At 46.7% G+C, this 18,469-nt stretch overlaps 2 protein-coding genes across 3 annotated transcripts in view; one reads left to right on the top strand and one right to left on the bottom strand.

Moving 5' to 3' along the window:
- Nucleotides 1–4,149, top strand: part of slco5a1 (solute carrier organic anion transporter family member 5A1) — a 54,066-nt gene extending 49,917 nt beyond the window's left edge. The window contains exons 9-10 of the mRNA XM_077012772.1: nt 187–251; nt 567–4,149. Coding sequence (XP_076868887.1) covers nt 187–251; nt 567–1,024 — 523 coding nt within the window. The 3' untranslated portion in view covers nt 1,025–4,149. The remainder of the gene's footprint in view (nt 1–186; nt 252–566) is intronic.
- Nucleotides 4,150–4,280: 131 nt separating this feature from the next.
- Nucleotides 4,281–17,967, bottom strand: csrnp1b (cysteine-serine-rich nuclear protein 1b). Of its 2 annotated transcripts, XM_077012773.1 has the most exons (5): nt 17,792–17,966; nt 9,416–9,613; nt 8,081–8,340; nt 7,625–7,921; nt 4,281–7,485 (listed from the first exon to the last, which is right to left on the bottom strand). In XM_077012773.1, exons 2-5 carry the CDS (start codon nt 9,594–9,596, stop codon nt 6,556–6,558), a joined length of 1,668 nt encoding a protein of 555 aa, XP_076868888.1. In that variant the 5' UTR covers nt 9,597–9,613; nt 17,792–17,966; the 3' UTR covers nt 4,281–6,555. The 2 variants fall into 2 exon arrangements, with proteins under 2 accessions (XP_076868888.1, XP_076868889.1); XM_077012774.1 differs by lacking the exon at nt 9,416–9,613 and having other exon boundaries at nt 17,792–17,967.
- Nucleotides 17,968–18,469: the final 502 nt, after the last annotated feature.

The following is an 18,469-nucleotide window of genomic DNA, read 5'->3' as shown; positions in this document are numbered from 1 at the left end:
CCCTATAAACACTGCTTAGACATTGTGGATCAGTTCACTATGATGTGTGGAATCATCAGTGCTGTAGGAAGCTTCTGTCTGGCATTTTACATCTGTGTTGCTGAACACAGCCAGAGTTCCTAGAGTGGCTGAACACAGCTAGAGTTCCCTGGTGTAAAGCAATCTGCTGCATGTCCTCTGTTTCAGGTCAGTGGAGGAGCAGGAGAGGCCATTTGCTCTGGGGATGCAGTTTGTCCTGCTGCGTACGCTCGGTATGCTACTGCAGCTCTGGGACGGGACCCCTCTGTCCCATCTGGAGTTAGAAATCACTACCGTTGCATGTTTTCTATTCAAAACACATACACAAACACACACTACTCTTTCACTCTCTAGAGATGGATCAATGACACCATCTAGTGGCCTCACACTGTATTACACACATTATATCTTGCCAGTGTTCATATAAATGTATACATCATTTGTGCATGTGCACATATCTCTGTTTGTGTTACACTGATGCACACACATACACAAAGTGTTAAAGAAGCAAAACAAAGCATCCATTCTCGTCTCTCCCTCTCATACAGCCTACATTCCAACACCCATCTACTTCGGGGCGGTCATCGACACCACCTGTATGCTATGGCAGCAGGACTGTGGTGTGCATGGATCCTGCTGGGAATATGATGTCACTTCCTTCCGGTTTGTGTACTTTGGTCTGGCCGCCAGCCTCAAGTTTGTGGGGTTCATCTTCATCTTCCTCACCTGGTACTCCATTAAGTACAAAGAGGAGCAGCTAGTTCATTGCCCCCAGAGCCTGCACCCCCCCCCACTAGGCACCGTCAGCGAACTCATGTACCGCGTGGGACGCCACAAGTGCCACGCACGCACACACTCCTGCCCGGTGTTCACGCCCAGACATGACGTACACGAGCCGGCTCCACCCACAACACTCAACCGCGGCCCCAGCAGCCAGAGCTGCCCCGGGAACACACTTAAAGCAATAACGCCCCGCTCCCTGCAGGAGCATCACGCCCGCCCCTGAGTGCCCACCCCGTCGTCAGACTTCGCCCAGTTCCATGTGCCTTCCTGTCGCGTGTTCCTCTTCCATGGGCCGGGTATCTTTGCCCCGCCCCCTCACCGTTTCACTTGATGCCTGCGTGCTGAGGGTCGTATGCCAATCAGCTGAGAGCGTGTGCGCGGAATGAAGAGCTGTTGAAGAATGCATTGTGACATCACATGGTGCTAAATGGAATTGGGGAGGGGCTTGTTTGCTCTTCTGTATTATATTTTGAATAATGAGATGTTACACATTTCAAGCACAATTGCAATCCTGAACTATGCAAGTACTACCACTATGCCCTTCTGCCTGATTTACTGTATTCTACTGTGGACCTCTTCAATCAGTCAGAGGTCAATATATCTTGCGCTCTCTCTCACTCTTTCTCTCTGTATTTAAATGTAGCTTTTAGTAATAAGGGGACTCCTCCTTGTGATGATTGCTACTGGGGTGTGTGTTCAGTTTCATCGAGTTGTCATGCAGGTGTGTCCTGTATTAGTGCTTTTCTGTTGGAGCGTGTCCCAAGATCAGACAGATGACTAAACTGTGTCTGGACAGGATCAGACAAGATCAGACAGATGACTAAACTATATCTGGAGTTCCTCCTCTTTATCCTCATCATGATTCCTAGAACACTCAGTGTTGGCACTGTGGTTAAATTCTGTAATGGACTGTCTAGCAAGAGTTTTGTAACCCCTAGCAACAAACCCAAATGAACAAACAAATCAAAAGCTCCTGGGCTCAGCACGCTGTCCAATCAGATTGTGGAATGCTTCCATTAGCATGGACTCCTCTCAGCTCCAGCAGTTCAGTGTGGGACCTGCTAGCGCCCCCTGCTGCACGCCACACTCCCAGCAGTCGAAGTGAAAACAGAACCACGGACCACGTCCACTCACGGATGGTCCGGAGTCATCCATGTAGCTGAGCCTTCGACAGTGAAACGCCTCCAGCACCAAGCTAACATGTGTTGGTACAGATGCCTGTGAAGATAAAGAAGTGAGTCCCATAGCTCATCATGCTAAACCCTTAACCTAGTCCCACATATATGAATGAAACCCATCCGAGTTAAATAGAGATCAGGGACGGAACTCATCCTGCCTCAAAGCCATATGTTAGTATCCTGCTTTTTGCAACACTATTAATACATTAAAAAAAATAAGGCCAATAATTATGTATGTTAATGCAACTTTGCATTTTTCAAAAAAATATGAATCTATTATTTTCTGTGTCTACAGAATATTCTAAAAATAGGTGTAGAATTTATAAAGATGAAACTGACATGTGGCCATTTTGGCTCCGTGATTACGTGTGAATTTAGTTGGAATTGTTTTGATGTCTGTTATGTGGTTTGTTAAAAGTAGCTGCAAACAACATGAAAGAAAAAATTATGCTTGGGAAATGGGTATGACAGTCTTCCTACAAACCCAGCACCTCCCTATGAAACCCAGCACCTCATACGAAACGCAGGACCTCCCTACAAAACCCAGCACCTCCCTATGAATCCCAGCACTTCCTACGAAACCCAGCACCTCCTACGAAACCCAGCACCTTCTACGAAACCCAGCACCTCCTACGAAATGCAGCACCTCCCTACGAAACCCAGCACCTCCCTACAAAACCCAGCACCTTCTACAAAACCCAGCACCATCTACGAAACCCAGCACCTCCCTATGAAACCCAGCACCTTCTAAGAAACCCAGCACCTCCCTATGAAACCAAGCACTTCCTACAAAACCAAATACCTATGAAACCCAGCACCTCCCTATGAAACCCAACACCTCCTTATGAAACCCAGCACCTCCTATGAAACCCAGCACCTCCTATGAAACCCAGCACCTCCCTATGAAACCCAGCACCTCCTTATGAAACCCAGCACCTCCTTATGAAACCCAGCACCTCCCTACGAAACCCAGCCTTTGTATAGGTGCACCAAATAAGGATGGAGTCCAACACCCTGATTGTGAATGTGATGCCCAGTGATGCAGTCCATAAGTGAGCAGACAGCAGCGCCTGTGTACATGCTGTTTTGACCCTGTACTGTGATCAATTGGATTTGAAATGAAATGGTGACTATAACGTTGCAGACACATTTGCAGCTGTAACTTCAGGACATGAAGCTCCTCCCATTTTAAGAGAACCAAAGTGATTGGACATTTGGCCACTCAGCTGTTTCTTGGACCCTTTATCAGTTTGTAAACAGTCTCCTCAAACAGAGACCAGGAGCAGTGCCATGATTTCTGTGTGGTTTCCCCAACATAAACTCCTTCACTTTAATCCTGATGGCCAGCTCCTTTAAGGCTCAGAACCTGCTAACAGCAACACTAATGTTAACGATGTCTTAACGATGGACCTGGCCAAGGACAGGTTAATGGTAGAGAGGAATATAGCAGAATAAATAGCTTAATAAATAATAAATGACAAATTGTTTCTTCATTCATTTTTATATATTGAATTTTAATTTTAAAAGTGGCCATTACATTGTCAATTTCATTTAAAATCCAGTGAGCTCTAAAGTACTGCCCAAACACTTATGGACTGCCACTGTGTGAGGGGCAGTTTAAGTGCAAACATAAAAGGTGCAACTATCCAAACACACTTACAGCATTTAGTGCTGCACATGCATTCAGACAAATAATGTTTTGTGAAAGTGAAAGCAAATTAGTACAAAACAGCAAAGAGAAATTTCACTGAACTGTGCCTGAATTTTATACATGTAATAAGATAGTAAGGACTGTGTAATATCGACCCCCCCCCCCCCTTCTGTCACCCGTACCTATTTGGGTCTTTTTTTGTTTAGTTTTTTTGCTTTATTTATTGCTGTAAATGTTGGAATTTGAGATTCCTATTTAATTCCCTGTAAATAAAGGATAGTGACTGAGGCCCGTATGGCTGGTACATCATCAGCGCTTTGGAGTTCACTGATCGTTGTGAATTATTTCAGGTGGAGACTTTGGTTCTTTGATTTTATTGGGCTATAATCATCTTTATTAAATGACCAATGTGCTGTATTCCTCTGGTTAGTGTCATGATCAGTCTTCCTCACAAGCAGATGCGAATTATTTACAAATACTTGAAAACTTAATATTTTTCATTAAAATAACCAGAGTGGTCTGTTTTTGTAAAAGTAACATGAAATACCAACCACTAGGGGGAGGTGTTGAATTTGTTGCCTCAAGTTAAATAACCCCAAGCAAAATAACCCCTTAAGCCCAATAATACATTGTAATGGAAGTCAAAGATGTTTAAGAAAAGGCTGAATGCTTTTATTTTGAAGGACAAACTACCGTCACATGACTAATGAGATGGCAGCTGTAAACTGTCAAGCATGAAAATATAAAAAAAAAGCAGCATAACTTGATCTGTAGTACCAGTCAAGTAGAAGATATACACAACATAAAAGGAAAAAAAAAGATTTAAGAAACATTTTCAAAAAGCATCAGAGATCAAAATGTACAATATTCATGACTAATAAATACCCATCATTTTCCATTTCTTCATCTTTACAAGGAAATAAGGCACACTTGCAGAAAGCAGTGTCCTCTTGAGCGTGGAAACAGCTTGCTTCTGCTCACTAATCATATACAGATGTGCGTGTGTGTGTGTGTGTGTGTGTGTGCGTGCGTGCGTGTGTGTGTGAGAATCTCACAAGCAGGAGCTTAGAATGGTGGACACTGTCCGGCCAAGTGTGTGAGTGGAAGAAGCACCTCACATCTGCCTTTACAGACAGATCAGGCCCCCCGCACAGAGAAGACACTGCCAGCCTCACTTTGAATTGGGTGGAAACACGGAAACATGAATGATTCTCTCTTGCATAACACAACTCATTTTGCATAATATATGCAGAATTTATCCACAATATCTTTAAATTAGTCACTTAAACATCCACACTATGTGGTCAGTCATTTCTGCCGAAATGTTTTAAAGTTGGGATTCTCCTTACTGAAGTCAGTCTCCATTCTACTACACAGGTGCAACAAAGACAACAAAGGGAAAAGTTGTGGTTGATTTAGTGCCTCCAAATACACAAAGTAGGAAAAGAACACTTCATGTGTTCTGGGATTGAATAAATTCCATGAGTATATGTTTAGTGATATTAATATATTACAAACGTATCAATATTTGAAAAATTGGTGCTTTTTAATAAAATAGTTCGTAAATGATTAGAATTGTCAAATCTAAATAAATTAGTTACAAATTTTAGTGTAATTCTCTCTATTGTAGGCAACACCATGGGTAAAAATGAAAAGACCCATGATGGATTTCAGGAAAGAGGTGAATATTTTTTTACACTTTCTCAGGTAAAGAAACTCTTCCTCTCCTAAGCCAGTGAGCAGGACCTGTGCAGGTGCGACTACGTTCTCCCCACCTCAGCTCTCTTACTACACAGCCATTAAATAAATTAAAATACTACTGAAATGATACATGTGAAATAATTTAACAAAATATTACTTCAGATTTTCCTCACACAGGTTAGTGAATGAATGGGTTGTATGGACAGACATTCCAAAACAAAGCTGTTCTCTTAATCAGAGCACGGTGGCTCAGGCATTCAGATGTTGTTTGGAGATTAAATAAATAACTCAAAATGTAAGTAATAAATAAAGTAGTACTGGTAAATAGAGATCACAGTTATGTGCTGCTTCTCCAGAACAATTTCTGAGATACTGTTGATGTGTTTTAATAAATAACAAATGCCTTGCGCTACTGAGCCCAAAAACAGTGTGAATCTTTTGACTTTGAACACATTGAAGGAAACGTCACCAGACTTCCTCTGGAGTTTCACTATGTTTTCACAGATAAGGTGCTAACTGAGGACCCTTTGGGGAGTGGGAATTTGGGTACCATTCCAGAACCCATCAGCCTTACCAAGGAATAGGAGTCAGAATCTTCCAGCTTAATCATTACATACAGACCCTATGAACATGACAGAGGGACCTCAGAGAGAGAGAGAGAAATTGAGAGAAATAGAAGGACCTCAGAGACAGAGAGACCTCAAAGAGGCCATCAAAATGCTGCTTAGATTTTGGTGGAAATTCTCAAAAAAGCCAAACAGGCTCCATCACAGCGATGGTCACACACTGCATCACTGAAAAGCTAGAAAACATCCCTGAGGTGAAAAAAAAAATCAGCATTTCTGTTCAAGACTCTCCTCTGTGCCCCATTTAAAGGTTAGATCAATAATTGCAATAGTAATAATGATTGATAACACCAACGTGGGTGACAAATTCAACTTCTAACCATTCTAGTCATATGTACAAATATTGAAAATCCAGTCACCAAAGACTTTAACCCAAATGTTAGCTGCCACTTTGATGGCAATAATAATAATAATAATAATAATAATAATAATAATAATAATGCTTTGCTTTCATTTTAAAGGCATATAATGCAAATCTCCATGGCCTTGGACAGAGGGCACATGGCCCCTATAAACAAAAGTACAAATTCATTTACAATCGTACAAGTTTTTGTTGTTGTTATTGATGATAGTGTTATTGACATCAAGAGCGTCAGTCTTACACCTTCACATACTCCATAACAGACACTTTAATTGCTTCTTCCAGCATCTGATTGTCTGTGAAGGTTGCAGGAGGTTCTGGGATGGATTCCGACAAACCAATCAGTGATTCCAAGAGACAGGTGCCTGGATCATTGGCTTGGGGAAGACTGGGGTAACCAGGAGTCTGGGTCTGGAACAGGGCGTCTAAATGATCATAGTCCTTGATGGCAGTGGGACCCAGGCAGGGAAACCCATCAAAGAACTCCAGATCGGACTCTGAGGAGAGGCTCAAGTCCAGGAAGCTAGCCGAGCGGTCGACCGACGGAGAGGGAGTGTTGGGGACTGACTCGCCGTGGAAGAGACTGCCGTCCTGGTTGGCGTTTTCGTCCAGGAGCTCGGACACGGCTGCCGCACGACTCGCGTTCGGTGCGTTTGCGCCGGTGCCGTCGTCGAAAGCGGGTTCCACGCCGCTGAAGATGCCGTACCCCACGGGCCACGTTGCCATTCGCTCAGCGCCAAAGTTTGCGATGCGGGCCGGTCCGCTCTCGCCCGCGTGCAGGGGCGGTGCGTGCCTCTGCGCCTTCTCGCCCGCGTCCAAACACTCGCTCTGAGCCGCGGAGGACGCGGAGGAGCGCGACGAGTCCGTCGTGTCGCTGCTGCAGCTGTCGTCCCCTTCCGCCGGCAACTCCGAATTAAAATGGAAGCCTGCGGTGTGGAACTCGGGGGCGCCCCCTTGTGGAGACAAGTCCGCGGCGTCGTTCTGGCACTGTTCGGCCGCCGGGGCGTCGCCCTCGGCCGCGTGCTCCTCCAACCGCTTCTCCAGCTCCAGCTTCATGATGGTGTGGATGTAGTGGGTCTGCACGCGGCTCGGGTTAAACTCCACGCGCCCCTCCCTGTTGCCACAGCTGTCCTTAGTGCAGCCGCACGGGAAGGACGAGTGGTCCATCTGCGAAGGGGGAAAAAAAAAAACAACGGAAACGTTAGCGTTGGAAACGTTAGCGTTGGAAACTAAGCCTGGAGTAGCTAGAGCGGTAAACGGAGCTAAAGCCTGTAGGCCTCATACGGGGCAGTGCCAGCGCGCCTACCTGGCACTTGATGCCAGCCAAACTGCAGCTGCAGGTTTCAGGTTCGCAGAAGCCCTGACAGCTGCAGCCGCAGTCCTCGCGAGACACCCGCAGCTCTCGGAGCTCGCGCTTCTCGTCCTTGTCGATCTTCTTCACGCCGGCCGCCTTCAGGATGGCGTGGCGTCGCTTGGAGGGGTAGGGGTACAGGAACGAGCCGCCGTCCACGTTGCAGCCGCTCACGTCCAGGCCGTCCTCGGGGATGTCGTCCACGGTCAGCAGGGACGCCTCCTCGGACACCTGGGTGCCGTTCTTGGTCAGCTGTTCGGGGGGGGGGGGGTTGGGAGAGAGAGTTGGGGGGGGGGGGGGGGGGGTTACACACCCTCCATGTATTGGTTTTCAGACAAACCAAGTCCTTAAGCTACATCAACCATCCCGCTGTATGCAGACGCTTCTACACGTGAGCTTTGGTTTACGTACTTCCTGTTTGAGAGCTTCCAACTTCTGCTCCCTCATCCTGGTCTTGAGCTTCTCACGGCGTAGCTGGTGCTGCTGGATGGCGTACTCGGCCAGGGTGTAGCGGCGCTGGGCGCTGTGTCTCTGTACCATGCCCAGGGAGCAGCCTCCACGGCTGGGCACGCTGGTGAAGCCCTGGCAGCGCGGGAAGAAGAAGACCGTCACCTGGTCGAAGTGGACCGAGCCCCGCCGAAGCCTCCGGGTCTTCTTCAAGATGGACCTGGCTGTAAGGGACAGAGACACGGGTGAGGACCCATCTGCAATGGAAAAATCAATACAACAATAAAGAGAGACACCCGAGTGTGTGTGTGGAATTGGGGGTAACTGAGTAAGAGCACTACAGAGCTCATCAGGACACATTCAGGAACTCTTTAACCTGAATGTGTTACACCCCCCCCCCCCCCCCCCAAACACACACACGCTTTAGCTGCTTACTTCTGAAGTTCCAATTCAGCTACTAGAGAGACCGAGACAGACAGACAGGAGAGAGAGACACACACACACACACACACACACACACACACACACACACACACACACACACACACACACACACACACACACACACACACACACACACTTCACCCTCATGAAACTGCCAGCTTACCGATTCTTATCTAGAAAGTGGTGAGCAGACAGGATGAACACAACGTCCCCACAGCTGGTCTCCATTAAACACCCAGTCTGCTGGGACGCCCACTGTGTGCACATATGTGCCGACTATAAGATGTCTGAATAAGCATGGCCCGTTGAAGGAAAACATGCAGACGCTTAACCGAATTCAGGAGGACTGAATTTTGTTACAGATCTGTTGAGCGTTTGGTTTGGCGGCTTTGATTAAGCGTTGGACCGAACAAATTTTTACACTGGCTGGATTGCCAGGAATGCAAAGAGCCTGAATAACTCAGCCTCTCCTTCACTCTCTCTCTCTCTCTCTGGCATAAGGCCACATCCTCCATGTTGGCTCTCTGCCCTGCCATCCTAGGAAGCCCCAGCTGGTTGCCCTTTTCACCCCTCTGCTCCAGGGGATTAGCAGCACTTTGGCAGAGCTCAAAGTCTCAGGGGACACGACCAGTTGGAAATGACATTTTTCTTCCACACCGCCACTGTGGCTGGTTGAAGAAACATTCTACCAGCCACTTCCATTTTTTTTCTTCCAGCCACCATTTTGTAATCACAATTTTGCCTCGATTATTATCAGCATCGATAAACACAAATCACACGGAGATGGTTTGTCAAAATGCTACTGTTGGTTATTCACTGTGTGCGCATGCGTGTGAGAATGACGGAGGCACTCACTCTGAAACTGCGTGGCGGGTGAGCTGGGGTTACTGGGGGCGGAGTCGAGCGTGTCGGAGTAGCAGCTCTCGCTGTCTGAATCCCAGCCGGAGTAGGCGGAGGAGGAGAGGGAGGCGGGAGAGGAGGAGTAGCACGGGTCCTCCTCCACCTCCTCAAACTTCCTCTTGAGAAGCCCGCTCATGGCGTTACACTACTGACCTGTGTGTGCAGAAAGGACAGACACACTTAACATCACAAACGTTACATTATAATACTCCCAGTAACACGGCAGTTACACCAACACTAGAGGGCGCCTTTTGGACAAACCCTTATAACTCTTAGAAGTGCCGTTATGGGTTATGAAAGCACCCTGCTGCACACGGGTAATGCTGTTAGCAAATCAGACATCTGATCGTTCTTTTCTTTCTGCGTTACATGGAGAAAACCCTGGGGTACCTCACACTGACCCTCACTGAAACAGGAAGCAATCAATCACAGCTCTCCTGCACCAACTCGCTATCACCAGAGCCCTGTGTCTCACTCTGTGTCTCACCCCAAACGAGCAGAGCCCCGTGTATCTCCGTCAAACCAGGAAAACCAGAATCTTGGGATGAACACAGGCACACGGGCCACAGTGAGCAACCACACGTCTCTGCCAATGGATGTGTCCATACAAGAATGCACAGACACCTCCAGAGTCAATGTTTGCCTAGTCTAAGGTAGTAAACACCAACCCTAACCCTTAACCCTTAACCCTAAACCAACGTACAAAATGTGCACGTGCACGCACACCGTTTCAGTAAGGAAATAGATTAAGAGTGGAATACTCATACTTTCTATTGACATTTTCATGGACCTGAACACAGACTGCTCAGCAGATTTAAACCCAGTTCACTCCAGGGCAAAACACATTCTGGCTCTTCCACTGAAAAACCGATCCATGAAACAAGGAGCAATGCGACAGCTTTCATCTGGATGTGCTCGGTGCAGCGGAAATGCTGGAGAATGAACTTGCTTCTCAGAACCATTAGTGAGAATGGACAGTCCTGGCTGAAAGACACAGCTCAGAAACCCCTGAACAAAACAAGCCAAAGTAAATCTGAGCAAGAGTGATTTGTCCCCGCCAAGATGGCACCTCCTTTGTCTGCCTGGACGCAGTCTACTGCTGTGAAGACCAAGACAAGATCTGCTTCAGCGAGCACAAGACCCTCCTGAACGCCCGTCGGCCATTTCACGCTGGTGCCAGCCGCGGTCACGCTGCACCAGAAAGAAACGCTCGCCACCACGTCCACGCTCGCCACATCCCTCGTGCAGACCACCACCTCCCCTGACTCCAGCGCACAGCTCCACCCGTGTGGATATGTGCCCACGTCTCGGCACGCAATGACCCAGCCGGGCTTTATTTACTTCCGTGAGATCAACAAGTAAAACAATAAAAACAATTAACGCCACCACCACCACCACCACCCATCCCCCCGGCTGCAGTTACGTGCTTATGCAGTTACTCAACACTACAAGGTTCAGAATGAATGTTGACTGGAGCCTGGCTGGCATTTGCTGCAGTGCCTTCCGTCGGCCTGTAGGGGGCGAGTACATACCATGCTTGAATGAGAGTTCATTTACATGTGAGGCAGAGCCGGAGTCCTGCAGTAACCCAGCATACCTCTACAGCACACTGTGCTACGGGTGCGCACACACACACACACACACACACACACACGAGAAACATGACAACTGCAATTATAATAAATTCCGATCCAGCAACTATTTCTTAGTCTCTGTCTCCTTGGGGACACTGCCTAAGGGTCAGGAGGGTCACAACAGAGGGTTAGTGTTAGGGTTAACCCTAAGGGTCAGGAGGGTCACAACAGAGGGTTAGTCAGCCTGCCAGAAGCACTTTAATTAATATCCAAGGAAGAGCATGTCAGGGGTGATGGCACTCAGGACACTGTGTCAGAAGTGGGTCTTCAGGATCGCAGCCTACCAGACACGTTGATCTGTTAATCTTGTTCAACGGGCAGAAACAAAGATGAGGAGCTAATCCCAGCAAGTGTGTGTGTGTGTGTGTGTGTGTGTGTGTGTGTGTGTGTGTGTGTGTGTGTGAGAGAGAGAGAGAGAGATGCTGGGAGCTTAAGCTGTTACGCTCAAAGTCTCCCTATGCTGTCTACCACAAGCAAAGATGACATGGCTCAAAACTATAACTAACCCAGACAGCCGGGTTAGTGTTAGACTAAAGGTTATTATATGATATACATGGCGGTTCCCTGATACTCACAAGTCAGCTGAAAATCTCCTGGAATCTACAACGAGCAGCCAAGAGCGCACACACACACACACACACACACACACACGCGCGCACGCACATGTACACGGTCACACATACGTGCACCCAGTCACACAAACGTGCACACAGTCACACAGGGAGGGAGAGGAAGGCTGTACTTGCTGTGGTAGCCTAACTTGTGGCAACACACTCCCCTTGTGTGCATATCCATGAGGTGCATGCAAAACAGGGAGGATTCTGGTTGGCTCGTTTTCAGCAAAGAGTCTGTCAGGTCAGCCAATCGGTTTTAGTGTGGACGGGCAGTGTTTTTTTTTTCTCCTGGCCGGCATGTGTTCGGTGAGTGAGAGGAGGCGTGTCACGGCAGAGGCGGGGCTTTCCATAAACAGAAGAAACAAAACTTGACTCACGTCAGTCTACTCCAACGTATAAAAAATGAGTTTTAAAAAGTGAAAAACAACAAGTGTAGCCTGCTGAATAGAGTTTACCGAGATGGTAAATGTAATACCACAGTCACAATGACTTGGTGTAGCCTGCTGAACAGAGAAAATAAATTAACATATAGCTGACAAAGCGAGGAAGTCGTATCTTACACTTTTATATATTTTAGAGATCACAGCGTGTTAGAGAGGCGAAGCACAGGGACGGTTCTTCTGATATACGTCAGTCCTGCTCCCCAGAAAAACAACGTGTAATGGAGAAGGTTCCACAGATGAGGTGTACATCACGTCTTTTATCATGGAGCATAACCTACCATTCAACGTGTAGACACACTGGCAAATTATTTAGGAAAATGTTCCCAGACTCTGGAATAGGAAAGAATTGTGTGATTCAACAAAGCAACTATGATGAACCTAGATGTGGAGAATGAGTACACATTACTCCACAGAAAAAATAGCCATACAGTATTATGATTAATGAAAGCAATGACATCATGTAAGATAAGGTGACATTTGGATTCATAGACATGTGTGTGTGTGTGTGTGTGTGTGTGTGTGTGTAATGATACCATAACTGAGAACACCAACTGCATCGAATCATCCACGCATGACAAAGACCTTGAATGATGTCAAGACGGGTCAGTACAACTTTGTATTATAAAGAGTGAAGGAACAGAGACCTCACATGTACAGTGTTGGCTGTACGTGCCACGCACTGGGCACGTGCCAAACTGCTGCTAAGGAGCTCCCTGTGTCACCTGAAGAACTGCTAATTGACAACTACTTTGAGAAAAGCTTTTGTCAAAAGCTCAGCAGAGAGCACTGTCCCACAGAAACAGCCCCACGTGTTGGCTCTCCTTGGGGAAAGGTTTGGATCTCCTGAATCAAAGGCTAGCCTTTAGAAAATTAGAAGTCTAAGGATATTAAGAGGACGCCAGACCCCACAAAGCAGCTGAATGCTCGTTTTCTTCAAGATGATCCAATTTAAATTTTTAAACAAGACACGTTCTTTACAAGTGTTGAATAACCGAATAGCATTGCAAGGAGGGGGTTCCCAAAATATTGAGAGAGAATACACTGCATGAATTACTGAGAGGATACACTGGAATTAGATGCAAGCAACCCAGAAACTCACTGTGCAGATGATTGTTCTGTTGGATTCTTGACAAGGAGATGTTTGCAAAGTGAAGAAACACCTCACACCATAAAACAAAGCAAAAACAGTTCTTCAAAAGACAGAGGAGCATTTATGTGAAAGGCCATCAGAAAATACAAGAAAAGTTGCCAATGAGAGACCAAATTTTGACTAATCTGTCAGTTGTCAATCCAGGGAACAGAGATGTGGCACTACAGCAGATTACGGCTTTGGCTTAGAGAATCTCCAGTGTGATTAATCCCCAATGTGACCAATTCACCAGTTTAAATTCTAGGGTCAACTGTCAGAAGGTCCGATCGGTGAGCTCCAGGCAATTAATGCAAGGTGATGAAACTGCTACACTGGTGCCAAACCCCAGTTGTGGTGTAGAAAGAGCCCTCAGCATGGTGAGCACATCAAGACAGTTCAGGAGTGGGATGTCACCCCAGACACTTGTCAATCTGATGTCATGTAAGATAAGCAAGATTAAGGTGATAATGGCCATGAGGGGGGGGGGGGGTACAGGTGACACGGTGTACAGCACTACATTAAGGTTAGGCTCAGGGTGACACTACATTAGAATTAGGGTGACAGTGTGTTAGGATATCTAGTGTTAGGGTTAGGTATAACTAGTGTTAGGTATATCTGGGTTAGGCACCTGTAAGTGGGTTACATATGGGGAATATAAATCTGTCTGAGAAGCATTGCCCAGAGGAGGAGCACACACGCACGCACGCCCACACACAGACACCCCCCCCCCCCCCCACCGGACAGCACAAAAAGGCTGACGTCTCATCAAAAGAACTCAAGATATGCACAGAACTGCAACACAATGAAGGAAATTTTATATAGATTATATGCAGTCAACCAATCAGAGGACTGGACAAAGACAGCATTCTAGTGAAAAACATATCAAAGTAAATGTCCACCCGAGTTTATCCAAATCAAATTTTAAAATGTTAGAACTAAGACACAGCCAGACGGGTACAAAAGGTTCCCACTGAGATTTTTTTAATCCTGGTTGTCCTAGTTCAAACAAGCATAAAGAACAGCTTGTACAATCGAGCAGTCTAATCTGAACACTATGACCCCCTTCCCCCAAACACACACGTGTGCACACACGTGTACACATGCATGCAACGTGCACACACATACACATGTAGTCATACATGTAAATGCACGCACATGTACCCACAAACATGGACACACACACGCACGTGTACACAGACGAATATGCCCACACACACACATTTCTAAATGCGTGCAAGCATGTGCGCACGCACACGTCACGTCTGGTGTTAGGGACTTTGTCCCACAGCGCTCAATTGCATCACATCCACAGAAGATAAGAGCACCAGCATGGTGCGCATGGGCCACGCAGAGAAACACCACACAGCACCCAGACACGTGTGTGTGTGTGTGTGTGTGTGTGTGTATGAGTGTAATTTCTGTGCACATGTATGCTCTCGTGTCTAGAGAGGACACTTCTCCTCATTCAGTGTTTAAATGCATTTGCAGGAAATTACACTAAACAATTTAAAAAATAGTAATATATTGCAGGAAACACAACTAGGATTCATCTGGATTAAAGACAGACAATAAGAGGCCAATGGCCTCTACCACTGAAAAGACATCTAGGTACGTTCACATGAGAGGGTCCCAGCACCCCCTGCTGGCCACACACAAGAAGTGCCATTGTTCCAGGGCTTCTTTCCAGTCGAACAGAACAGTGAATGGTCAGCTATGCCAGAGACATTCTGTTCCTGTGGCACAGCCCATGCACAGCCATTCCAAAGAGCAGCTCACACACCGACGTGGGAGGGAGGCAGGGAGCAGGCGAGGACTTTAAACAAATAAATAAATGTCTCCAGCCCGCAGGAATTCTCCTCTGGCGGTGTGACGCACGCAGCAACGGAGCAGAACTCCAAACCCTGTCAGACCCAGACGCACCAGCGTCTCCCCGCGTCTCCAGAAAGGCTACGGCCAGGACAAAAACACGCCTGCACAAAACAACCAAAACCCAACACCACCCACCTGGCCGTGCCGTCCACACACATTCCACACGACTGACGAGGACGTTGGGTCACACACCCCTCCCCACAGCAGCTGTGTGCTGCACATGCGGTCTAGATTCATGCAGGTGTTTTCTTAAAGGTTTAAACAACCTACTAAGGGCACTCGGGAAACTTGTTTACAAGGAGGACCGTACAGAAGCTGGAGGAAGACCTGGAACACAGACAGTGCTGACCTGAGATCAGCTACTTGAAGCATGCCAAGAACTTTGACAACTTTAGCACTCACACACACACACACACACACACACGTCACTGTTGCTAGGACCTGCTAAGCACCATGTTCATCATTCCACGCAGAGACACAAAAACTATGCAATCAGAGCTCACCTGAGAAATATTTCCATTGCTGACAGAACAATTGATCAATATCTGAAATGCAAAGTTGGGAAAGTACAGTTGAGATTCTGCTCACACACTTTCTCTGGATCACTGGCAGCAGTTTGTCACAGTCGAAAGTCATGGGTGTGTGTCCCGAGGGCAGGGGGGGTGTGTGTGTGTGTGGGGGGGGGGGGGGGGGGGGGGGTAATTCAGCCTGGAACCCTTGCAGGTACCCTACAAGAACCAGCAATATTTGAGACTGATGCCAAGTCTTATAACCCGTAGGTTCCCACACTCACAGCAGACACAAAGACGCCTCAGTACTGTGTGAATTTCTCCAGAACAGGGACGTGCAGCTTGTCTGGGCCAGTACATCAACACCGTGACCGTTACAGGATTGTGTAAAACACGGGAGTTTCCTGTGCTAGTGTGATGTAGTACATGTAGTATGGGAGTTTCCTGTGCTAGTGTGATGTAGTACATGTAGTATGGGAGTTTCCTGTGCTAGTGTGATGTGGTACATATCGTGATGTATAGGGATTATCCACTGGCATCTTCCCCGTGATTCAAATGTTTCTCAGATCCAAACAGTAATGCACAACTGGTCAAGTGCTAATTTGACCCTAATGTTGTGTACACCACTCTGTTGATCATCCAACGTTAATTAGTTAGTTTTACCCCCAGCTACAAGATCAAACCACAAGAGGAGGTCAAATCCACTTGTATAGTAAAATCTTGTTGATGACCGCATTTCACATAATGCGAAGAATGCCAAGAATTTACGTTACTGTTGAGGTAAGAAGTTGATTCACTCTGTATTTCGCCCACACGACAGCTGCAGAAAAAAACGTAAAAAATAAACGAATAATGCACCGTCTAGCGGTACAAATCTAAACAAAGACTCCGGCGACCAACATCACTGGAAGCATAATTCCCACAAGCAGGCCGAGTGAGGTCGCGCGTGAGACGGCGCATACCGTTCAACTGAGTTCAACAGGAATCCACGCTCGCGCAATGGAACACGGGCAAAGTAACAATATTCCATCGGCGGAATGCTGAAAGGAAAAGGGGCGGAACTAAACACAAACCAACCACCAATGGAGACGCAGGACTAATTAACATTTTTTTTCAGAACACACGATTTCACGTACACGATTCATTTAAAAGTGAACACAATACGTTTGCCCTCTCGGCTAATTTTAAGGATTACTCCTCATTCCTCAACAGACGCGTTCCTTTGATGTTTGCCTTCCTGTGTTAAAAACTTAATATTGCATAGTTGCCCATTAAATGACTTTCTAAAGCAACTGAAAGCTGCGTGAAAAAACCCCGAGCTGGCGTGACCAGTGCACGCGCGAGTACTCGGTCACGCGGCGCTAGTGCGTTCCCTCGGCCGCTCTCGCTGAACCGATCATCCTTCACGTTTAATGCCAATGACAATTACAGCAGTCATCAGGAGACGTGGTTAGGTTAAACTAGAACCTAAAGGAGTCGCTCACGCTCCTGGTGTCTCTCTTCCACGGGAGAACAAGACCTTTAACACACTCCACACACAGGCATGTATCGCCATCACTTACATAAAGCCGACTAATCGACTCTGGAACGGTGCCAGACGCATGCAACAGACCTGTGAGATTCGATTAAACGGGAAATGTTAAAATAAAACACACGTTAGCCTAATAACCAATCCCGTGATCTATTTATAAATGCTCACCATAGCAGGCAACAAACTGTGGAACAATGTTCCAATTTATTCCGAGCGTACGAGCCTCTTTTGTCAAACTTAAGATAAAGTCCAGCTCATACAGTAAACAGCAAATTAAACAAAATGATAAAAGTCCATAAACTACATTAATGAACCGTGTTCACAATATCAAGAATTGCACTTTAAAGCACTAGAACAAGACCTGTGCGCGTCAACATCTGTTACGGCTCCACGTAATTATTTTGGGTTATAATCAAATCGAAGACTAACGTCTACTTCAACCTTACTTCAACTTCTTTAACGTTATTATTGTCCGAGTCGTGCTTTCTCCCGTTACGTGACGAAAAGGAACGTTCAAACTACTTGGCCAGCTTCCAAACCCAAGATTGGCCATTAGACATGAAATACAAGTGTAACGTTTAAAAGCAAACTCAGCTACTCACCAAGAACGTACGTATCCGATCACCATTAGTGATATCACGATGAAGGAATCGATTAATCGGCAGTAATCCGGGCCGCACAGTCGTGCTTTATCCGTTTTAGAGTCTCGGCTGTTTTGTCTCGCTATTGTACGCCGCCCGAAGTCGCCGAGGCGTCTCTCTTGTGTGAGCCAGACTGCTCGGCAGCGCAGCCTTTTTCGTCAGTGGAAAACTCCCTCCTGGCGTGTGACGCAGGGCGTGACGTAGGGAGAGACTGCCCACGCGCTTCCTGCTTTCCGCGCGAGCCACACTCTTGGCTCTCGCGCATCCTCGCAGCAAATCCCTAGCTGTATCTTCTAAATATAACTGCGGAAACAACGGGACGCGTTGTGGAATACTAATAACAGGACAGTATTTTGCCGTGTTGTAATTGTTTTTCGCCGTTAGATAGAGTACAGGAATATAATTCTGGAGCCTTTGTTTTGTTATGCAGGCCAAACACCATGGTGATCTATGAGACATTTCGTGGATAGGCGTTGTCCAACTCATGAGTCACAAAAACATCTACACTGTTTTAGCAGCCTGATGGGCTGTCTCTCAGACTAACTCTAACCCTGATAGTTTGCCTCTCAGACTAGCTCTAACCCTGATAGTCTGCCTCTCAGACTAACTCTAACCCTGATAGTCTGCCTCTCAGACTAA

Source organism: Brachyhypopomus gauderio, chromosome 7 (assembly GCF_052324685.1).
Source record: "Brachyhypopomus gauderio isolate BG-103 chromosome 7, BGAUD_0.2, whole genome shotgun sequence".
Taxonomy (NCBI): domain Eukaryota; kingdom Metazoa; phylum Chordata; class Actinopteri; order Gymnotiformes; family Hypopomidae; genus Brachyhypopomus; species Brachyhypopomus gauderio.
This window is presented reverse-complemented; position numbering and strand designations above follow the sequence as displayed.

Bases quoted from the DNA above. Each gene is read 5' to 3' on its own strand.
- csrnp1b (XM_077012773.1), bottom strand. From the start codon at position 9,596: ATGAGCGGGCTTCTCAAGAGGAAGTTTGAGGAGGTGGAGGAGGACCCG. The intron at 8,341-9,415 runs GTGAGTGCCTCC...TGTCCCTTACAG, and splicing joins ACCCGCCACGCAGTTTCAGA to CCAGGTCCATCTTGAAGAAG. The intron at 7,486-7,624 runs GTAGGCGCGCTG...CCCCCTTCGCAG, and splicing joins TGGCTGGCATCAAGTGCCAG to ATGGACCACTCGTCCTTCCC.